At 35.8% G+C, this 25005-nt stretch overlaps 1 protein-coding gene across 7 annotated transcripts in view; it reads right to left on the bottom strand.

The window, feature by feature from the left end:
• Nucleotides 1–16880: 16880 nt before the first annotated feature.
• Tor1aip1 (torsin A interacting protein 1) overlaps nt 16881–25005 on the bottom strand; it is a 29553-nt gene continuing 21428 nt past the window's right edge. For 4 of the 7 annotated variants that reach the window (XM_013521233.1, XM_005374964.2, XM_013521240.1 and 1 more), the window contains exons 10-12: nt 22561–22605; nt 22169–22225; nt 16881–19188 (exon numbers count right to left, since the gene is read on the bottom strand). In XM_013521233.1, coding sequence (XP_013376687.1) covers nt 18401–19188; nt 22169–22225; nt 22561–22605 — 890 coding nt within the window. In that variant the 3' untranslated portion in view covers nt 16881–18400. The remainder of the gene's footprint in view (nt 19189–22168; nt 22226–22560; nt 22606–25005) is intronic. The other 3 variants (XM_013521247.1, XM_005374965.2, XM_013521257.1) reach the window with 1 other exon arrangement.

Here is a 25005-nt window from a genome sequence, read left to right as displayed (position 1 = left end):
AAGGTTTTTTTTTTGGTACCAGGAATCGAACTCATGACCTTCTGCTTGCTGGGCTGCTGAGCTATATCTCTGGCCCTAACACATAAAATTAACCATCATAGCAGCCTTTAAACCACTCCAGCTAGCACAAACTAACAAAGACATGTCCAAATAGTAGGCTTTGACCAAGAGAAATATTATATTAAGCCAGTAAGTTTCAGGATAATTTGTTGTATAGTACTACTGATTAGAAGCTATATTTGTAAACCACACTCTGTTTGTATACTCATTTTTCATTTCTTCCACTTCTGCTTTCACATTTGCTTTTGGTGGGAGTAATACTAAGACAAAAATCACCAGTAAGACTGGGCCCAACAGAATGGAGTGCTGTAAGCCACCCTATTACACTGGGTATAAATTCCTTCTTAGAGATTTTGAATCAGAGAGCTAAGGGACAGCAGCTATTTACCAGTCAGTGTGGAATTATTTTTGACATTTAAACAGTCAAATCAGCACAGACTAGTTAGGTGTTAGCTAAGAATTGGGTATAATACTTTATTGTAGCATTTTTAGTAGGCGTTGATCTTTTTTTATTTTATCTTTTTCTTTCTAAGACAGGGTCTCGCCATATAGTGCAGTCTTGTCTTGTACTTATTATGTAGCCCAGGGTGGCTTCAAATTCACAGTGACTTTCCTTTCTCAGCCTCTGAGATCCATTTTTTTAATCATTCTGACAGCCTTAGAAGAAAAAAACATAGCAAGAATTTACCTTTGCTAAGAATGCACCGGACTAGCTAAGCAGAGTCTGTTTTTCACTGGTCAAACCTCCAGAAATAATTCCGTCTCAACAACATTGTGTTTGTCTCCAGTGGAATGCCACGGTCCTGAGACTATGACTTAGCTCTTGACATTCTGTGGGAGAACACAAAAGATGGGGCCTGCTGCTGGTCAGACACTATAGAACCAAAGCAAACCAAAGCAAACCAAACCAACCACAACACAGAATGTACCTTAAAGTTTTTTGATGGAATCATCAGAATATAAGTAGAGCAACAGTGTTTGCCTATTTCACACACAGACACACACGCACACACACAGAGGAACTTGAGTTTTAACAATGATGGTGATTCAGAATCTCACTCTTCTTAAATATGAAGTCACCTGACCACTGCAGAAAGCATAGTAAATTTATTTAGTCTTTCTTTTTTTTCTTTTTAAACCCAGGGCCTTTGCACTGATCTATATCCTCAACCCCTTTTTGTTTGTTTTAGTTTGAGACAGGGTCTCAGTAAGACACTAAATTTCCGAAGCTGGGTTCAAACTTGCAACCCTCCTGCCTCGAGTTCCCACAGTGCTGGGATTACAGATACGGGCTACCACACCTTCCTGGAAGAGAAGAAATTCTGATTAAATGGGGTCTATTAAAATTAAAACAGAGCACATTACCTCGTTTATTTACAACCTTAGGTTAGTAAATATTAAAACAGATTGTTTCTGTTTTATTTCTAGGTAAAAGATTTATTATTGTCTGGGAAAGTCCAGGTTTCACTCTTCAGGAAAAGTATCAGAGAGATTTATAATCTACATTGCAGCTGAAAGAATTTAGGGACAAAAAAAAAAAAGAATTTAGGGACAAATAAGCCTAAATAAGCACAGACTTATTTTGTATGGTCTGTGAATTTATCTTTAAGAACTTAAAGTCTCTACTTAAACTATAATTAACATTGATTTTGCACAAACCAATTATTGCGAGTGAAATCCTTCAGGTAAAATAGCAGGGTTGGTTTTTTTAATAGCAGGTTTTATAAAACTTCAAACTTTTGTACTGACTACTGGGGCATTGTTGAACTAACATACATCTGACTTCATACCTTCTATTCAACCTGATTTCCCCTGTGACTCTAGAATTTAATCTATAGGGACCCAATATTAGTAGAGACACTGTTTTGTATTGTTTTGTTTCTTCTAGTACTGAGGATCACATCCACTGCCTCCCAGAACTAGCACGCACGCTAACACTGAACTACATCCCCAGCTGTTTGTTTGTTTGTTTGTGGCAGGATCTTTTTATGTAGTTCAAACTAACCTTGAACTAACTAGGTTCATAGTCCTGCCTCAGCCTCCCAGGTGTGTGTCACCATGATCAGCTCTCCAGGTCTTGTAAAATTCTACTTTGAGTCAGGGTCTCCCTAAGTTGCCTAGACTGGCCCTACATTTGTGATCTTCCTGCTTTAGCCTCCTGAGTAGCTGAATGTGTGCCCCCACACCTGGGTAGGGATTCTTGAATTAAGCTATATATCTTTTTTTTTTTTGAGGACTAGAATATGACTTAAAGATTTGATAGAACTGTAGGTCAAACAGCTAAATCAATGGTAGTGCCTGCACTTTCCCCCACTACCCTGTTTCCATTGCTGGTTTATAGTTGTATAAAGGTGAGCAGGATTTGGGAAGTATATCCTATAATGTGTAAAGTTTACATGAAAAGGATAAAAATGTCCTTCAAAAAGTTAACTTTTGGAGGTAGGTAGAGAATGCTGAGGATCAAACTGAGGGTTTTATGCATGCTAGGCAAGTACTCCACCACTGGCTACACCCTCAGCTCCATGAAGTTAACTCTTCACAATCAAAAATAAAACATAAACCTATTAACATGGTGCTATCCACTTAGCTCAGTTCATGAAAATTCACTGAATGAATGGATTCATTTACTCCATCAGTAAAGTATGCTAGGAGGATCTAGCTGGAAATCCTAGGTGGAACAAAATCCACTTTGTAAATACCTGGTTGTTCAGATCAAAGCAGCTTTTGGGGACTGAATTATCTGGAATATTGCTTCAAATCACACTTCACTTGTGACATATCCCATCCTTAAGATGAATACTGAAGCACTCCTGGAATAGAGCCAGACAATGGAGGAGGTCAATTTTCCTCTTATCTTTATTTTTGGTAGGATCAAAAGCAAGCCAAGATTTAGCACAACCTAAGACCGACTTTAAAAAAAAAAAAAATAGAAGTTTAGAAGTACAGATTCATTCATTGTAGCAATTGTGAAACAACATGTACATCTGAAAAGCATAGTGTAAAAAATATTGTTGAGTGAAAAAAACAAGTTCTTTAAATAAGATTGGTAGTCTGATGCTTATATAAATAAAATATTTTATTTATGTACAAATACATAATGCATAAACATGGTAAGCTGGTGTTGGGAAGAAAATCTGAAGCAAGGCCAACTTTTGATCATTTTATTGCTATGATTTGATTCCATTTTGCTAGATTTTCCCAAGATGTATGAATTAGACCACCAATATTTAAATGAGTACTTTCTTTTCTATATTCCCTGAATTAAGAACATGAGTACTTATGAAATGTGTGGTTTTTGAATGTTTTTAAGCTTCAAAAATAATTTTCCTCACACTTAATCTCCATGAACCTTCAAAGATTAATTTCTTTTAATGATGAGTGGCTTCTTTACCTTTTTCCCTTTCCCTTTAGCTGACATGGTAGTCCCTTTAACTATACAAAGGCAACCCCTTTCTCTTAGAACGCTCTTAAAAGGAAGAGAACAGCTGTCTGTTTGGGTGCTGACTTATGACTTAGTAATACAAATTAAATATCCAGTGGAACATTGTATAGCAATACAGCTGAAGGATATGTCAGAATGAGGCTATAAGTAACAAAACCAAGTTATCTTTTGCAAAGAGTGAATCACCCTATTTACAGGGAGTGGAAAGTTTTAAACTTTTGTCAGAAGATTTTCTGTAACTCTTCCAAAAATAGAAAAAAGCAGCTGGGTGCCCAGCCTGGAAGGAGACCTATAGGTTTTAATGAGGCTTATCAGCCACTAAAAACGCTCCTGGAATCTTGGCACGCAGGAGTTCCCACCTGTTGAACAAGGAATGAGAGCATGTGAGGATTGGGTTACAAATCCTACCGCACTGACAGGAGGCTCATAAAATATTATAAGATGAGAGAAGCAGCTGAAAAGCTTACAGGAAAAAATAAGAATGATGGTGAAGAGATAGCAAGTTTAGAAATATGTGGTTGCATATACAAGGTATGATTGAAAAAAACTGAATGTTCAAAATTTATGACAGTAGAAGAAACATTGCCATTAATCCCCCTCAAAATATTTCCCTTCACTTGAGATACACTTATCTCATTGTTGCTACTTTCTAAAGCAGTTCTGGAAATCATCATTCATGAGTATCTTTAGTTGTGCTGTCATGGCTGCCTTGATGTCCTCAGTCCATTCAAATCATTTACCTTTCATGATCATTTTGACTTTGGGGCATATCTAGAAATCCCCTGATACAAGACTAGTGAATAAAATGGGTGAGGACACACCATGTTTTTACGAGTCTGCCTTTCTGTTGGATGGTGCTTGGCAGCAGCATTTACTGTATTTTTTAATCACATCTTGTAAAGACACTAAAGAGGACTTCCAGAACTGTGTCAGGAAGGGCAAGAATGATGGGATAGCCATGTCTGAAATGAAAGGGATCATTCTGAGGGTGATTAATGACAATATGTTTTTTAGTGTACTGTTTTTAATTTAAACATTCACCATATATGTTGATCACACTTTATATTTCTAAGTATGAATTGAAAAACTTATAGAAAGAAAATATATGCTGTTTTAACATATGCTTATAATTTATTAAATGTACTTTCAAATTTTCATAATACATATGCATTTTATATAATACATACATAATAAACACATATATAATGTAATAACCTCCACACTTTCATACACATTGTCTTACTTAACTCATGATGTATTTCTATCATCTTTCTTTCATAGAAAAGAAAGCTGAAACTTGGAAAGGAGAAGTGACTTGCTCATGATCACAAGGTTGGAAAATGGAGGAGCTAGAACTTGAATCTCCATCTTCTGCTTCTGGAATGTGTGCCTGTTCCATTATATCATGTGGCTGAACAAAGCAGCCTGATCTCATTAGAAAGGACAGTGGGATGTGGGTTTCTGTGCTTTGATTACACAAAAAACCTATGAGTAACTCAGATTTGTCCTGGTTGCTGATGATACCTCCTCCCCCCAACTATGTAGTCATCATTTAACTGGTCCATGTATACAGTGAGGAACGTGCACGTCTGTGGATGTTTTTAGGTAACTCTTTGCCCTAAATTAACTTGATCTCCTGTCAGTATTTTTAATCCTCAGTTTGAGCCAAAATTAAGAAGAAATAGGTAAGGATGGGCGTGGTGGCACACGCCTTCAATCCCAGCCCTTGGGAGGCTGAGGAAGGAGGATTGTTGCGAGTTTGAGACCAGCCTAGGCTACAGAAGTGGCTCACCGCCAGCCTGAACTGCATAGTGAGACCCTGTCTCAAATAGTCAAAAAAAGGAAGAAATAGGCAAATTTAGTTTTGTTTTGTTCTGCAGTACGAGGGATTAGAAACCAGGGTCTTATTGCTAAGCTGCATTTTGTTTTTTTTTTTTTTTTTTTTTTTTTGGTTTTTCTCTGGTACCAGGAACCGAACTCATGACCTTGCGCTTGCCAGGCAGGCGCTTTGCCACTGAGCTAAATCCCCAGCCCCCTGCATTTTGTTTTGATTGATTGACTGATTGATTAATTAAGACCGGCTCTCATTAAGTCACTAAGTTGTGATGCTTCAGCCTCTCTAAGTGCTATTTTTCTATTTGGAAATGTAGTTAGTTTACTAACTAACTTCATAATGTAGTTATTATCCATAAAAATTTATTTTTGCATTGTAATTGCAATTTACTTCTAGTATAAGAATTTGACGTTAGTAGAATATAAACTATTGGTGGCTTTTGTCAGAAATAATAATAGATGCTACACAGTGAAAAGTCTGTGTTCATAAATCATTGTATAAAAGATTTATAGGACATACAAGATTAGGACAATAGTGAGAGAGTAACTTTTTAAAAAAAATTTTGTAATATTTTTGAAAGGACATGACCTTGTTTTTTTTTTTTTTTTGGTGGTACCAGGGATCAAACTCACTACCTTGTGCTTGCCAGGCAGGCATTTATGCCACTGAGCTATATCCCCAGTCCTGAAAGGACAATGACCAAGAACTACCCCCTTTCTTCTGTAATATGTTCCTATAGAGATTACAGCATTTTCAAGGCTAAGCCTGAGTTAGGCAGGTATAGTGGATATACAATAATTCCTAGAGCTCAACTGCTCCTACTCTACTTCTCCCCAGAATAATTTATGACTCGCACACTAGAGCCATTAGGACAGTGCACACTAACATATAATTTCACTGTGATTGCATAGTAGATATCTAAAATAGATTTTAATAAGTTACCTAATTCTAATGTGAATACCATTTTGAATCTGGGAGAACTTATTTTTAAATTGTGTCTTACATTTTTCCATAGAAAGCAACCATGACCTACAACAAAAGTATTTCATTGATTTGTTTACAGGAGATAATAATCAGTTTTAAAAGTACATTTAATAAATGTAAAAATAAATGTATTTTAGTATCTAGAAAGTTGACTTAATGGTTCAAACAGAAATTAAATTAGATTCCTGAAATATATTCCTGGTTCCATCACTGGCTCATGGTGCATGCTTAAGGAAGTTATTTAATCTCTTAGTATCTTATCCTCCACCTATAAAATGGAGGTAATAATATTTGTTATTAGATAGTGTCAGCAAAGCACTTGGAGAAACTTAGATGAAAGGCGCCAGAAGTATTTTGCTATCTGAAGCATGACCTCATACCGTCTGAGAAACAGCCTTTACTAGGCTTACTGCTTATCCCAGAATCTTATTTCTAAATATTTCTTCTTTAGCTTGCTTTTTGCCTTATTCGTTTCTGTTTATGCTCTCTATGTATGTTCATTGTGCTATTTGTGTTGTTTTCAAAACAGTTCATACTGTGAATAAACTATTAAACTTTGTTATTTTAACACATTTATTTTTAAGATTTGAAACACATAAAATGCACTTAAACATCTTTCTAATCATGGCAAGTGGCAAAAGCTATGAAAGTTATACAGTATTAGCCTTATCCAGTCATCCGATTTGATATATGTATATATGTTTGATCTATTTCCTTGCACATTTTGTGGAAGATTTAAGGCAGATGTTGAAACTGCTGTACATTTTGCTGTTTGTGTCCCTTTTGTAGAGGAACAAGATAACAGATGATATGAAGGGAAAGGATTGGTTGCTTAGAACTAAATCTGAGCTTAACCTATAGTCCAACTAGCTAATATAGGTTGATCTTGTTGGGAGAACTGCAAAGGTCAAAGGACCTCCTTGGGGGAAAACCAGAAGACTAAGAGAAACCAGAGCTACTGATTTAGCAATAAAATTTAAAAGTAAAGTCAGAGATAAGAAATTGGTTGCATTTCCTCATAACAAAAACACCTCATTCTCTCTGTGTCTTGTCAGCCTGCTAATCCAAAGGCGATAAAAATATTTCAGAGGAGCAAACCTTTGGTCTTTGGAACCTAACAGCTAACAACAGGAAACCTAGCTGGGAGTAGTTGCACATCCATAATCCCAGCATTGAGAGTGGAGGCTGAGGCAGGAAAATTGCAAGTTTAAGCCAAACTTGTGCAATTTAGGGATTTGGTGAAATTCTCTTAAAAATAAAATCTAAAAGGGTTGGGGATGTAGCCCAGTGAGAAGGCCCTAGATTCAATCCCCAGTACGTCAAACAACAAAACTATAACAAACAGAAAACCAAATTATATTCCCAAAGGCAAAGCTATCATTGGAATCTACCCACTCAAGCCGAAAATATTACACTACTCAAAAACAGCTTGAAATACCTGTTGAATGCTGAATAATTCATGGAATTACCAATATTTTCAGCTATTCCACTCTTTGCTATTCCAATTTTATAGAATCAGCGTTGATAGAAACTAAATGTATAATTGAACCTACATTCAAATGAGAAAATCAGAACCATAGTAGCCTTTGTTATTTGCAAGATATTCTATTAAAGTTCCAAACAGTACTGTCAGTCTTTGTCAATCTCAATAAAGAAGTGTATGTAAACATTTCACTAGATAATCCAGTGATCCTAGGGGTCGGGCACTATGTTTCTTCAACTTATATCCATCAAGTGTTTATGGTTTGTTAGAAATGATTTAATATCATTTCTGCTGGTTAAGAAGTAGATATTATGATATGGTACAAGGTGAAATAATAAGAATGCAGCAGGTTCTAGAGTCAGGCTGTCTAGATTCTATCTCTAATTACTAACAGTTCTGCGTGTCTGTTTCTTTTTCTGTAACAGAGAGATAGTAGTTCTACCTATTTCAAAGGTTATGGAGATTAAATGAGATACTGCACTTCTAAGGCCAGGCTCATGCTAAGTGCTCAATAAACATTAGCAAAATTGACTCCATTTATAGAATGCACTAAGTTTGAGTGTGACACAGGTTGGCTTCTCTAAGAAGCAGCCTCTGAGAATGGGGGAGATGAAGAAGTCACGCTCTAGTATAGGTCCCATACCCCCAGCCTGCCTCATGGGGAAGCTCTGGAGTGCAGACAACTTATTAGAGTGATACTGTGTGGAGCTGATATAGTCAAGCCTTTTTATCTTCTCAATGGGCCACTGAATGTGTTTTCACTATTCCAGGCCTTTCACAATTCTAGACAAATTTTATGAGATTTTTTTCTATTTCTGTGAAGAATAGCATAATTATTTCGATAGAAATTGCCTTGAATCTGTAGATCGCTCTGGGGAGCATGGGCAGTTTAACAATACTAATTCTTCCAATCTATAAATATGGGGAAAGTTTCTATTTTTTGGTGTATCCTTTTCAATTTATTTTATATATATATTGGTGGTGCTGGGGATCAAATCCAGAGCCTTGCACATGCTAGGCAAGCATTTTATCACTGAACTACATGCCACCCCTGTTTTTTTTATTGTAAGATTCATTTCCTTGATTAAATTTATTCCGACTGGGGATTTTTTCATAGCTACGGAAAGTGATTATTTTCTTGATTTCTCTTCAGTAATTTATTGGTGTATACAAAAGCAATTGAGCTAGACACGGTGGTGCATCCCTATAGTCCCAGCACTCAGGAGGCTGAGGCAGGAGGATTGCTGTGAGTTCAAGGCCAGTCTAAACTGCATAGCAAGATCCTGTCTCAGAAAACAAAAAGCAAAACAAACAAAAAACCTAATATTTTTGTATGTTGATTTTGTATGTTGAATTTATCAGTTTTAACAGATTTTCAGTGAAGTTATTACATTTTTCTATGTATAAAATCATGTCATCTACAAATAGGGATACTTTGACTTCTTTCTTTCCTATTTGGATGCCTGTTTCCTTTTTTCTTGCCTTATTTCTATGGCTAAGACACCCAATACAATATTGAATAAGAATGGTAAACTGAGTGTGGTGGTGCATGCCTATAGTCCCAGCATTTGGGATGCTGAGGTAGGAGGATCACCTCAAATTTAAGGTCAGCTTGGACTGCATAGTGAGGTCAAGGCCAGCCTAAACCACATAGCAAGACCTTGTTCCATAAATGTAACATAATAGCAGCAACAGCAGCAACAATAATAATAAAAGGAATAATGGTGAGAATTATGTGGGTGATGGCACACACTTGGAATCCCAGCACACTGGGAGGCTGAGGTAGGAGGATAGCAAATATGAGTCCCTCCTGAGTGATTTAGCAAGACTCTGTCTCAAAATAAAAATATAAAAAAGGGGCTGCAGTTGTAGTAGATTGCAAAAGCCCTGGGTTCAATCTCTAGTACTGAAAAAATGTGGTGAAAATGAATGGCATCCTTTTCTTCTTGTTAATCTTCAAGGAAACAATATCAGCTTTGCACTGTTCAGTGTGATACTGGATTTGGCATGTCATAGATGGCCTTTATTGTGTTGAGGCATGTTCCTTTTATACCTTTTTTGGGAGGGCTTTTACATGAGAGTTAACTTTTATTAAATGCTTTTTTGTATGTTTGTTGATTTTTTTTTTTTTTTTTTTTGAGACAGTGTCATGCTATGCAGTTCAGGTTTGCCTTGAACTCACTATGTAGCCAAGGCTGGCCTCAGACTCATGGCAATCCTCCTGCCTGAGCTTCCTGAGTGCTGAGATTCCAGGCATGGGCCACTGTACCTGGCTTTGCATCTGTTGAGATGATTATATGGTTGCTGACCTTCATTTTGTCAATGAGATATATTTATTGATTTCCATATGTTGAACCATCCTTACTTCTGTGGGATAAATCTCACTGATCATGGTATATAAGCTTTTTTAGGTGCTATTGGATTTGCTAGTATTTTATTAAGAATTTTTTAATGGTATTGGGGATTGACCCCAGGAAGTGATGAACTCTATATTCAGTCCTTGTTTTGTTGTTGTTTTTGTTTTAAACAGAATCTAAAATGCTTTTGGCTGGCCTTGAACTTTTGATCCTCCCACCTCAGCCTCTCAAATAGTTGAGATTGCAAGCATGTACCACCATGCTTGGCTTGATGAGAATTCTTGCATCTGTGTTTGTCAGGGATATTGGTCTGTTATTGTTATTGTGTGCTTGTTTTAATGCTGGCCTCACAGAGTGAGTTTAGAAGGGTTCCTTTCCTTTCAATACTTTAGAATAGTTTGATAAGAATTTGTCAGTGTTACTTTTCTCTTGTTGGTGGGACAAAATATCTGATGCCCAAAATTTAGGAAGGAAAGGTTTATTTCACTTACAGTTTGTGGAGGTTTCAGTCCACACTCGGCTGGCTCCAAGGTAGGGTGGCACATGGCAGAGGGCAACCATTCAAGTTGGCACAGCACAATAAAAGCAACAAGCACAAAAAGGAGGAATGGTGGCAAGCAGCCTCTTCCTCTCCCTTACATATGCAAATTATCCACCCCAGGGCAGATATAGCTCTCACTCTCATAATCAATCAAACTCTAAAAGCCTGCCCCACGGCCGCATGAAGCTTTGGGGGGACACCCTGACACAAACCATAGCAGAACTATTTTATTAAAATTTTTTGAGAGCTGGGGATTTAACTCAGTGGAACAGCTCCTGCCCAGCAAGTGCAAGGTCATGAGTTCGATCCCTGGTACGGGAAAAATTTAAAAAAAAAAAAAAAAATTAAATTTTTTTTGAGACAAGTCTTGCTATGTAGTTTAAGCTGGCCTTGAACTCACTATGTAGTCCAAGTGGGCCTCGAACGCTTGGTGATCATGCTGCCTCAGTCTCCAAAGCGCTGGGGATTATAGGCATGCATCATAAGCTTGGCAAGAATTAGTGTTACTTCTTTAAAATTTTGGTAAAATTCACCAGTGAAGCCACCTGGTCTTAGGCCTTTCTTATTGAGATTTTTTACTGCTGACTCAATCTTGTTAACCGCTATAGGTCTGTGCAAAGTTTTCTATGTCCTCCTGGTTAATTTTGGTATTTTATTACATGGCCAGAAATTGTTTTTCTCTACATTTTCCAATTTGTTGCTAATTGTTCATAATAGTCCCAGTAATCCTTTTTATTCTGCAGTATCAGTTGTAATTTCTTAAATTTTTAGTCTATGATTTTAGATCTTTATTTCTTGGTTTTTCTAGCTAAAGGTTGATCAACTGTATATTTTGAAAGACCAAGTGTTTCACTGATATTTTTTAAAGTGTCTATTTCTGCTCTGATCTTTATTTTATTCTATTAATGTTAGATTGGCATGTTTTTATTTTTTAGTTCCTTAAGTTGCACTGTTAATTGTATGTTAGCTTTCTCTCACTGTAACAATAGTTTAATATACTTAAAGAGAAAAGGATTTTGGTTGATAGTTTTGGAAGCTTCAGTCCATGGTCAGTTGTCTTTTTTTTTTTTGCCTAGGACAAGGAAGCATAGGATGGCAGGTGCACATGGAAGACCAAAATAGCTCATTTCATGCCTATGGAGAAAAAATAAATAAATAGGGAAAGAAGAGACCAAGGTCCTATACTCCCCTTAAGGGCATGCCCCAATGACCTAAAGACCTCAAATAGGCCTTAACTTTTAAAAGTTTTTACTACCAAAGGGAACAAGCATTTAAGTCTATGGGCTTTTGGAGGACATTCCAAACTATAGCAGGTTGTTTATTTGAAATCTTGTTCTGTTTTTTTGAGGTAGGTATTTATTGCAAAAACTTCCCTGTTAGTACCACTGCAGTAACTTTAGCTATGAAAGCACGATGGGTGTGTACATAAACATGCATCAATGGATAGGACTGAGTAATGACTATCTCATTCTCAAAATAGTTCAGATTCTTGGTGTGTGCAATATTGGTGTTGGTTGGATTTTACAATGTTGAACAAGGAAGAAATAAAACAAAGTTTAAAGTACAGTTACAAATAAGAATGTAAAGGTGGAGTATAACCTGTACAGAATATGGATGGGGAAAAACACTATATATAGGGTTCTAAAGAACATCTTAGTGTTAAGATGTTATAAAGCCAGACTTGCCTGGATTCAAATCTCTGTTCCACAACTTTGTCACTTTAACCTCTCTGTCTCAGTTTTCTATCTCTTAACTTGAGATACCATCTCACAGGGCTATTGTGGGAATTAAATGAGTTAATGCATATAATGTTCTTGTAACAGTGTTTAGTGCATTGATAGAAAAAAATAAGGGACAACTTAATGCAACATATTTCATTTATATTCAACTCAGTACAATATTTTTATATAGATTTTTTGATCTTTGTTGTACACAAGAGGGGAAAATAAGATTGATCATAGATTAAAAATTTTTTCTCATCAGGGAATGTAAATAACTATGGGGTGTAACAGTGATTGCTTGTAATTCCAGCTACTTGGGCAGATTCTATCTCCAAATTAAATTTTAGAAAGGGCTAGGGATATAGTTTAGTGGTCCCTGCATTCTATCCCTAGTACTAACCAAAAAAAGTACATTATTATAGGTGAACTTCTTCTAGAAGGCTGTACTGTATAGCATAGATTCTAGAGTTGAACTTAGCCTAAGACTGGGGTGAAAGTGGGTAAAGGAATCCTGATAAGTATCAAGTGTGAATCAGGTGTATAAGGTCACGTACCATTTCACTTGTTGTATTAGTCAGCTTTCCTATGACTGAGACAAAATACCTGACACACGCAACTTGAAAGATGAAGATTATTTGGCTCATGGGTTTTAGAGGATGCAGCTCATAGGTGGGCATCTTCAAGGCATAACTCGCATGGTGGAGGAAAGCTGCAACCCACGGCAGCCAGGAGACAAAGAGGGCATGACTTGGGACAAGAACACCTTTCTGGCTGTGCCCCTTGTGACTGGCCTCTTCCAGCCAGGCCCACTGACCACCTATTCTAGGGGGTATTTCAAACTGTAACATTTGCTAATAAACAGGCTGAAAGTTATGAAAGCCCAGTGTTCTCCTGAGGGACTTATAACAAATTAATGATAGCTGATCTATATTAAAATAGTACCTCCTTTTAATGATTGTTTCCCCTTTCAGCACAGAGAAAATAAAAGTAACGGAAAGCGATCATAGCATATGTGTAGCACAGCCATTCCCAGGGCCCAGATATTAAAATAAAAATGTTACCATTAATTTAAATGGTTTTTTTAAAAGGTCAAAATGAATTAGTATAGCATCATGTTATATACAAAAAAGGTCTTTATATATATATATGGAGATGTAGTCAGCCTAACCATATTTGCCCACTCATTGGCCTAACCTTAGGAAACTGCCTTAGCTCACACCGTACCCTGGACTGCCTGCTAAAATAGGTGGCCTAGTGGCTGTACTTAACCGTACATTCTTCTCAGGGATCCTCCATTTGCTAGCTTGAGCCATCAAAATCACCCTGTTGGCATTTAAGTCACAAGGAGGAACTAGCTAATGGGGAGAGGCAGTGGAGAGACAGATACTGGGTGCTGAGGTCCATGTTTCACAGTTCCCATGCTTTCCTACAATTTGAGGTGTATAGTCTTCAAACCCTCATCCCAGCTCTCCTCTTCTCCTTTCTTGGTTCATGGGGTTTTTATTCTTTACTATCAATTCCTGACCACGTATATTTGACTCTCTCTCCTTCAAACTGCTAAGTCAATGTACAGATATGCAAAAATAAGAATTGAGCCTACTACTCTGTGCTTAGTATTTGGGGACAGAATACAAACTAAATAGAATGAATATATTTAGATTAATACTTGAAAGTCCTATTTTCTCAAAATATAACAATTACCAAAGCTTGTTAATTTCTCAAATATTTTTCTCTCCACACTCAATCATTTCTTACATGGATTATAATGACCTCCTAAGTAATATTTTAAAAAATCAAAGATTTGAAAGTTATTTTAAGAACACTTAGGCTGGGGATGCAGTTTATCAGCCAAGTAAAGGTGAAGCCCTGAATTTTTTTTTTTTTTTTTTTGTCTTTTTGAGACAGGGTCTTGCTATGCAGTTCAGGCTGGCTTTGAGTTCACTTTGTAGACCAGGCTACAGTGATCCCCCTGCCTCAGCCTCCCAAGCGCTGGGATTACAGGTATGAGCCACCATACCCGGCTCTGAGCTCGATTCTTGATACCACCCCCCACACACACACATCTAGCTGGGCATGGTGGTGCATGCCTGTAATCCCAGCACTTGGGAGGCTGAGGCAGGAGGATCTCTGTGAGTTTGAGACTGAGCTACACAGTGAGTTCAAGGCCAGCCTGAACTGCAGAGTGACACCTTGTCTCAAAACAAAAACAAAACACACTCAAAAATTAAGTCTGTAGCTTAGTGATGGCAAATCTTTTAGCACTTCCAATGATGATAAAGTCAGCCATGGCATGTGTGCCATGGTTCGCTACCACTCTCTAGTTTGTACTTGTAATCCCAGCACTTGGGAGGCTGAGGTATGAAGATTTCAAGTTTGAGTCCTGCCTGAGCAATTTAGTGAGACCCTGTCTCAAAATAACAAGCTGGTGAGGATGTAACTAGGCAGGAAAGCTCTGGGTTCAATCCCAAGTACTACAACAAAGAAAATGAAAACAAAAATAAAGAACAAATCTCACTGTGGAAATACCTCACAGATGCCTGGCCTCTCATCTTGATATGCAAAGGTCCTCTCCTTGAGGACCTTTTACTAGTCAGTGCTGCTTTTACTACCTAGACAGGTCTTCTTTTTTCCATAAATTGTTTATAGCCCTTTCTTTAAGAGTAGGAGAATTTACTGGAGAAAATGGGGAATAGGAACAACTCCTGAGAGACGGGAGGGGTCCTGAATAGTTGCCCATAGCACTGTTGAATCCAGATGAAAATCACTAGTTTTTTTTGGAAGAACTCAGCAGTAACAGAAAAAAAAAATTTTTTTTTAAAAGCACAACATAAAGATACAAGTATAAATTTTTCAAGCTTCCAAGTTACTCAACCCAAGAACTTATTTCTCAATGCCGGTAGGATCAGTAAAAGTTTTACATACATACATACATACATACATAAATGCACCTGAAGCAGTATTTGCAGGTGGAGAAACAGGAAGATTTCACTGAAGGTCTGCCTAAAAAACCAAGACCTCAAGAACAAAAAATTAGCAAGCACAAGATTGAAAAGGCAGGAAAAGAGGAAGTATTCCAACAGTTTAAGACTGTGCGGAAGACAAAAACAAAATGTATTTAGGAAATCTCAAGTACTTCATTATGCTGTGAGTGCTAGGGTTTCTCCTTGTTTATGCTTAGGTGATAGGCTGTGCTCACTGTACTCTGGAAAGGCCCATAAGCACACCTCTACTTTTTTGAATCTAGGCCACAGAGACAAGCAATCAAGGATGGAGACTCTGCCTCTTGCGGTCTGTGGCAGCCTTCTTCACGGGTTCAGGACTCACTTCATGGTTGGCAGTTAATGCTGCTAAAATCTTTTTTTGGAAAGGGTCTTAATGTTTCATACCCCAAGATTTTACTCTGTGACCGTGGTAAGGACAAAATATCAGAACAATGCATTGTTTTTATGCATTGAGTAAGAACCTTTTTGCTTAAATGGGCAATATAAAGGCCATTTTCTACGTAGAGCTAAAATCATAAGGAACTAGATTTTACATCTTTAGCTTTGGCATATAGTTACTAGTATGAAATTTTGAAATCCTAAATTATGATCTCCTTTATCAAACAAAATGATTTACTTCTGATTTCTCTTTTGATAGAGGTTTAGAATTATACTAATAATTTCTATTAATTCACTGAAAAGGTTTGTCCTTATATTGTTTGATCAGTTTTTCATATTTATCTTAACAATACGCAATTTATTAACCACTGTTAATCAATTATCTTGTTTTGAAATTTTGTATCAATTTTTATTGTTTTTCTCTTTAAAATTAAAAAAAAGATACTGAAAGATGGGAAGCAAATTAAGTTTCTGGAAATTTTAAAACCAGTACTGTACTGCTGTCACCCAAAGTTATAATGTGCTCAATTTCTGGAGACTTTAGTTCCTCTTTTCAGGCTGATTATTTAATAAATTTTCCCTTCCAAAAAGATTGCAATAACTTAAATAGAAAATAGTTTTAGGCAGCAACTACCTAAAATATAGATGCTCTTGAGCATAAATTCTCAGTGAAGATGAAAACTGGTTCATTGGGCGGAGGGAATAATAGATATATACAGTCTATAAACAGATACACAGTGTATATGTGATATTAAAATTTCATGAGGAAGGGCAATAGAAAAAAATCTAGAAAAGGTTCTTTGGGGAAGTGACAAAGGCATAAGAAACCTTGCCATGGAAAATCTTTTGCTAATTCAGGAATACCTAAATTACCTCCATATGAATGGTAATTCAAAATTCCTCAATAAAATAAGAAATAATGTCTATTTCATTTCTAATCAATGTATGAGTACAGTACCTGTGAATCCCTCCAGTACTTTGGCCTTTGTTTCTCTAAGCCAAAGTCACTAAAATGGTTCAAGTATAAAGAAAACAGCTGGATTAAAAAAAGGTTTATAATTAAGTTTATAACACAGAGTACAAACCAAAAAAGTAAATTTATTTAAATTACTAAAATAGTTTTAGTCATTTACAGATCAGCTGCTACATTTTTCCTAAAAGATATAACATATTACTTTAAAATTATTTAGTTAACTGAAACATTTAATAAAAACATGTTTCTTCATATAATATGTATAAAATAATCCTCAAAAACTTGTTTTATAACCCTTTATAAAATAAATGAAATGATGTCTTCTGATTGTTAGGAAAAATTACAATATAGGGGTATAAATTTATGAATGCTGGTAATTCTAGTAGAAAGAAATCAGACCACACTGCAAGTTGTGAGGTAAATGATAAAGTCAATGTCTGGGTCTAGTACTCTAAAAACAGTATTTTCACTTAATAGCTTCTGGACAATTAAAAAAAAACACAAAAAATATATCTAGAATTATATTAAAGATGAGAAAAGTCAAGTTACACATTTAACATACTTTATATATGGTAAAGTCCACTATCTTTTTGGCTTGAGGCACTCAAATTTATTACATGCATAGTAAATCTTTATATTTGTTACAGAGTATGATTAAAGGACTTAAGACTGCAACAAGCGGACAAGCAGAAAATTAAATCCTTCGACAGTCCAGGATAGCTGGTGAACGAATGGCTTACAAAGTTCTGGAACTATTATTTTTTAATTCAAAACAAAAACTTCAGATTTTCACAAAATAAACTGCTCTGAATTTACCCTTAAGAGTCAAATGAGCAAATATAACTAAGTCTTCTAATATATATAGAATAAAATTTCTTGGGATAACCAAGAATTTCTTAGAGGGGGGGAAAAAGTACAAGAAGTCCCAACAGAATAAACACAAAAAAATCCCAATAGAATTCACCAAGATAAGTGTTTACATGTTTCACTAACCTATCTTAGTGGTTTACTGTAACATTTCATCTTGAAGAATCTTTTTACCTCTCCATTTCTTTCTTTATTCATTCCATATTTCCTCTCTTCCCTTCTCTCCTCCTCTCTGCCCTCCAAAAATCTAAACATGTACACAGATGACCTTTCATTACTTTTGTTCCTATATGAAGATGCTAAGGAACTCAGACCTAAATGACCTAAGAGGAAATATAATGGGAAAACCCATGGTTACAATTAAAGAGCTGCCTTACTAACTCAACAAACTTAAAAATCTAAGTTAAGTTAAAAAAAAAACAAGGCTGATTCACAGGAAAGGAGACAAATCTTTCAAACTATTCACGCTATAGCAATGATTCTGCCCAGAATCAAAACAGATCCTCGACGGGAATGCGTATAATTTGCACTCCTCTAGATACTCAACATTGCTCTGATGAGAAACAGAAATGATTCTCTTAAGTCACAGATAATTAGGATGGATAAATGATTTAGATGTTCCATGTTTTTGTAAGAACTTCACTTCTTTTAAAAAGAAACCAGTTCACTCAAAAAGTGCTTTGAATTTAGTCTCTGGTAAAAAAGTCTGAAAATTTCTCAGAATTTGAGACATGATTTTTTTTTTCTTCTTTGACTCCTTACAAGCAGATGCCTCTTTTCAGAGCATTTTCAGGTTGTACAGGCAGGACTAAGTGAGAAATACGGCTCCAAAGTCCATTCAGTTTGTCTGGGTCCATATGATTATAGGAACTGGGGGTGTTGGAGTTGGTGAACTTAACTTTGAGGAAATCTCTCACTTTTTCTTCAATTTCCTTTAGGCCTAGACTGGTTCCAAGGGTTTTCTCCTCCAACAGGACGGTCAGGACTAAGGCTACATCTTTGAAGACTGCAGTTTCATGGTCACAATATTTATAAAAGATCAAAGTAGAGCCCGCAGGCAGTGACTCAAAGCGGTGCACCACAGCTGCATTCTGGCCATTTGTGAAACCATTACTCAATTCCTGATCTACCTCCAGTTTGACGGCATCACTGTCTTGAGCAGCTTTGCCTGTCCCATCAATCCGGATGGCACGGACACTACGAAAGGAAGAATAGGCATCAGCGATTTGTTCACTCAGACACTTAAGTGCTTCTTCAGCATCTTGAGCAGCAGTGAGCAGCAAGATAGCAGGCTGAGGCCGAGGATGGGAGCTATTAAGATGTTTCTGAAGGAATGTCAGGCTTCTTTCCCACAGCTTCTCATCTTGACCTTGGTACTTATTCCTAAGTTGTTTCATCTGGTTCTGAAACATTTGAACAGCAGTAGTTTCTACCTCAGGAGTACGAAAAAAGAAAAATGTCCCAATGGCAAGAATTATCAGGCTAAGTAGGCACCAAAACCATTTCCTCTTGAAAAAATATTCATTTTGGGGCAGTTCAGATACTTCTGTTCAGAAAAAAAAAAAGAAATGACAGCTATAAATAATCATTTTCTTATGTTCAAGGGCAAGTGAATTTTAAAAATTAGGATTCATCTTTATAAACAGTAGGTAAAAGAAGCAGGACCTTAAAGAAGGAAGCCGACAAATCTCTTTCTTTGGAGAATAAAATAATTTATCACATTTTCAAATATCAAACCATAGGCCTGAAGTTATATGTATAAATATGAGTATCTCTTAAATGTGAAAGCAATAAAACATCTTTGAGAAAAATGTAGAATTTAAAACATGAAATGGCATAAATAAGTCAGAAATAACTATTTAAAATGCAAAACTATTACTACCACTGCTAAGAGCAGGGAGACAGAAGACATTAAAAATACTTTACACGTATTTTTAAATTTGGAAACTCAGCAATGCACGTGGCTAATTATCTAAGGTAAAATATCTCTGAGGTATGTAAGATGATAAAGAAAAGGATGCTATATAAGTTAATTTCATCCAACATCACAGTAGCTATCTGTCCCTTTCAATCAACTGTACTGAGGCCTTCTTTATCTTTCTGTGCATCCAAGTTAGCACTGGTAAAATTTAGTTTTGAATTCAAACCCTAGTTATTACTGGTAATAATTCCATCCATTTACATTTATATATAAGGGGTGATCAAAATATATGAATGTTTAAATTAAAAATATTTTATTACATTGCCACTGAATGAAAAATACATTGCCATTGAATCCCCCTCAAAATATTTTCCCTTGCTTTCAACACACTTATCCCATGGTTCTTGCCACTTTTGAAGCAGTTCTCCAACTACACTTTTGTGGCTTTATGAAGTATGATCAAAAACGGAGTGAATGCTGCTGCTGAGTGCCATCCAACACAAAGGGAGGCTCATGAAAACACCATGGTGCCGAATGTGGTGGCGCATGCCTGTAATCCCAGCACTCGGACTGTTGTGAGTTTGAGACCAGCTTGGGCTACAGAGTGAGCTCAAGGCCAGCCTGAACTGCATAGCGAGACCCTGTCTCAAAAAGACACTCCCCCGCCCGAGAAAAAACCACTATGGTGTGTCTTCATCTACCTTATTCACCTGACCTGACATCTCTCAACTTCTTGCTCTTTCCCAAACAGAAAATCACCAGGAAAGGTAAACTATCTAAATCAACAGAACATCAGTACAACTGATGACACTCATAAAAGAGGGCTTCCAGAACTGCTTTAGAGAGAGGCAAGAACAATGGGATAAGTGTGTTTAAAGCAAGGGATATTTTGAGGGAGATTAATGACAATGTGTCTTTTACTATCGTAAATTTAAAAAGCTTTCCTCAAATATTCACAGTATATTTCAGTCATCATTTGCAGTACTTACCAGTTTATATACACTTTCTCCTATACCAGTTTGTTTAATTAGCCAATGATAGCAGCAATAACATTTTTATATCTATTATTTATTGATTGACTGCTTTAGCCTGATAATTGTACTAGGGAACTTTTACAGCAGCAGTTCTCAAAGTGTGATTTGTGGGGTATCTACAGCTATTTCAATCAAAACCATGTACTGTAACAGCTGAATACAGAAGCAGATATGAGCCCAAGAAGATGTTAAGCCATGTATTAAAGACATTAGTAATGTTACTTTCTTACTAGATTTACTTTAAAATAAATTAATAAATATCTTAAGAATGTCTCTAACTTTACGTAAATAGGGATGGATAAGGATAATTCATTTTAAAAATGCTTCTATAAATTTTAAACATAACTACCAAGTGATCTAGGAATCCCACAGCTGGGTATACATCCAAAGGAAATGAAATCAGTGTGTTAAAGAGACATATGTTTTCCCATGTTTATTGTAGTACTATTCGTAATAGTCAAAAAGCAGAAGCCTAAGTGCTGCAGTGGATAGAAAAACGTGGAATACATACAATGGAATATTATTCAGCCATACAAACAATCAAATTCTATTATTTCCAACATTGCTAGAACTGGAGATCACTATCACTAAGTGAAATAGGTCAAGCACATAGAGACAAGTAGTGCATGATCTCACTAATATATGAAATCTGAAAAAACTGACCGCATGGACATTGAGGGTAAAATGGTGGTTGCCAGAGGCTTGGGAGAGCAGGTAAAAGTGAAGGGTAGAAAAAGATTGATAATGGGTACTAAGTCAGGGGTAGGAGTAAGACTTCTAGTATGCTATTGTACAGTAGGGTGCCCACAGATAGTGATACTATACTGCATATTATGCTATCTATTTCAGAAGTTTGAAGGATCTTGAATTTTTTAACCATAAAGAAATGATATATACTTGAGATAAATGCTTAATTTGACTTAGACATTATACTATATATATACACGTATGTATATATATGTGTGTGTGTGTTTGTATTGAAACAATACATGGTATGCCATAAAATTTTAATGCTTTTATATATCAGTTTTAAAAGTTAACTTGAATAATAATAAAAAAGCTCTTTACAGTCCTTAATTTTGCTAGTGAGAAGGGGCACTGAGATAAAAAATTTGAGAATCCTTGTTAATTTACTTTATTAGTACTCACCCAGGATAAGAAACAGGCTTAGGGAATAAAAGAAACTTGTCTCAAAGATGTATGCAAGGTAAGTTCCAATCTAGTTCAGACACTGGTGTGTTGACTCCAAAACCCACTGTCATCTCCTTATGCCATGCTGTGTGCAGTGTGTCTCCTGATTCAGTACTGGTCACTCAGTTACCCTTTATAATAGCTTTGCTTATTAACTTTTATTTTTGGTCTTATTGACAATAAAATAAAAGGGAAAACTAGATGTGGTTTTACATAGTCTGCCCATAAAGAATTTCACTGCTAGTATAGTAGTTTCTCCTCTGAAATGCTTAAAATATGATTCAAATAGAAGTTAGTCATACTGCTGTCAGGACATTTAAAAATAACTATAGACCACCAAGGTTAAGAGATTCATTTAATAATTGAACAGACAAACTTACGTTTGCTGGAGGGTGACAGAAGCTGGTTTCCAAGCTCTGACATCTGAATGCTGCCACCTAATGATCAAATAATTACAAAAGACTATCAATTTATGTTTTATAATTTGAAAATGTATTTCTAGTAGAGAAAGAAGATACAAATTCCACCAAGAGAAAAGGCACAGGTTAGTCGGAAGCAGAAGAAAAAGATTATTTGAATGCCCATTTACACTGAAAGCTCCTTGAGACACAAGACATATTTCTTTCACAGTTATTCAGAGTGTGTAGTGATCTAATACAATACTTAAGTTTTGAGAGAAAACTTTGAAGTATTTGACCCATGATTATCTAATCTGGTACAAAGTTAAGTGGACAAGGAAAATAAGCACACCATAATAAAAGGAAACAGATACCATCTGCAAAATGGCCATATATTGAACTCTTGACTGGTGAAGATGCTGTAAATAGGGGGAAAAAGGACAAAATGTGCATTATTGATTAGTAATCTATCTGGATAAGGTGTTTCAATATCAAACTCAATCTTAATCCTCACTAGTCCACTTTAAATTGACTCAACAGTTGCTTTCAGGTTTCTGACAATTTCAAACCTTAGTAATATTTCAAAAAATTTTATTTAAAAACTTTCCATCATTTCTATTCACAGACAAAATTCTGTTTTAGGTTTGTGATTAAACAACAGAGTTCAAAAATAATGTTTTCACTTCACCAAATCTTTATCATTATTTTAGAAAATATTTAAAACTCTCCCAGCCTTTCTCCTTTCCCCTTCCATCTTTCTTAGCAGGACAGCAGGTTTTGACATGTAAGAAAGAGCAAATGGAGGAAAACAGCCAGGGTTCAGAAGGTAAAAAGGCTGAGTTACCTCAATGCTATGACCTGCACTGGTCAGGACTGCCATTGATCATTGTCTTGAGTTTTATAACTTTTGTAAATATAACTGATTTTCCTGGAATGTAGTAACAGCACTAGAAACACTAGACTCACAAGAGGAATAAAATTAGCATTGCTAAGATACAGCAATAGCCTCATTTTTGATCATATGATAAGAAATCTGAAAAGATCATATGAAAAGAAAAAATGACATCAACCCTAACTTCAAGAGGCATATTGGTTTTTAATTACTACTTTAACTTAGTAAGTTCGTATTTTAGAGGTTTCTAAGGGCATTAAAATTATAATTGCATTACTAAAACAATACAAAACCAAAAATCCCAAACCATCAGATGTTTATCTCAAATACTTTACTATATGTTTGCAAAGATCAAATGAGATACTACATATGAAATGATGTGAAGTGTCTATGATGAATTATTATTATGTACTATACACAATAGTTACATAATTCCTAGAATGCAAACACAAACAGTATGGTACATAAACACTGTTGATCTAAAAGGTAAACGCTATCCCTCTTATTAAAATCAATTAGAAACAGTAACAGTAATCATTAGATAGTAATCTTGAAAAATATCTTAAAAGATAAAGCTATATGATATGTTTAGACTTTAAAAATGTTCACATATATAAGCTCATTATAATAACTCAGTTACAAACATTATTGTCCCTAAGGTAAGTAAATCAGGCTTCACAAAGGTTAGTGACTTCACCAAGCTCTTTCAATTAGCAAGGGAAGAGTTAGGTCTGGAACCCCGGTGCTTTAACTCCAAACTCTATCTTCTTTTCTCCATACCAATTTTAGAAACAGGTTCTGAACCTGTATTAATAATTTTGTATCTCTATAGGCATATTCTTTCCTATTCTCACTGTTTTATCAATTTGCAAATGGGAAAAAGTAAAAATGGTGGCTCCCTATTTCCCAAAAGGCTATGATGTAGGCAGAAACCTGACCTGGGACTGTTTTACCTAGGGAACTGGTACAATGGTGTGACAATAAGAATCCAAAAGTATTTGAACACTCCAATTTAAAAATGCCTCTTTTCTCATTACAGCAGACAGAAATGTGAAATTATGAGAATGATGTGGCCAGGGGTGGTGGTACACTTGGAAGCTGAGGCAGGACTGGTGCCAGTTCAAGGCCAGCCTGAAATACATAGCGAGAGCCTGTTCTCAACAAAACAAAACAACAAAAAAAGAGAATGAGACATGAAATTTGGAATCGTAAAAAAATTTTAAAATGACCTTGCATTGGAAGAGAAATCTATGATAAAGCCATTAGAAAATCACTGCATTCTTCTATTGAAAGTACTTTTTCCTTTTCATTGTTCTACCCTTAAGACTTTATATAGTTAAAAGTCTAAAAATTCTGTTACATGCATATTTCCTATATGTTGCTTCTACATAACTCTCAGAGCTCAATATAGTACTTAGGTATGGTAGATAGTTACAGGTGTTTAAGGTATAATATACTAAAGACAAAGTTGGAATGTATACAGATAAGGTTCTAAAATTTAGCTAAAATTTACTAACTAAAAAGATCTATTTCTAAAAAAAAAAGATTTCTGTGATTTAATCAGATGCTCAATTATTTTCCTTTCTGTAATGGACAGTATCTTACTAGAGGAAATAAAAGTTATAAAAACATTTTCTGGTTAAAATCATATTAGAGTGATACATGCATACCTATGTTTATAGCAGCACAATTTATAATAGCTAGATCTTGAAAACAGCATATATGTCTATCAACAGTTGAATGGATAAGGAAAATGTGCTATTTATACACAATGCAATACTACACTGTCATAAATTAAGATAAACTTAAGGAATTTGTAGGTAAATGGATGCAAACTGAGATCATAAAGTCAAATGAAGTAAGTCAGATGCAAAGCTCAAACATCTATCAATCTATCTATGTACACACACACACATACACACACACA

This window comes from Chinchilla lanigera, unplaced genomic scaffold (assembly GCF_000276665.1).
Source record: "Chinchilla lanigera isolate Chin_1 unplaced genomic scaffold, ChiLan1.0 scaffold00005, whole genome shotgun sequence".
NCBI classification, from domain to species: domain Eukaryota; kingdom Metazoa; phylum Chordata; class Mammalia; order Rodentia; family Chinchillidae; genus Chinchilla; species Chinchilla lanigera.
The sequence above is the reverse complement of the archived record's forward strand: the minus strand, read 5'-3'. Positions and strand labels throughout refer to the sequence as shown.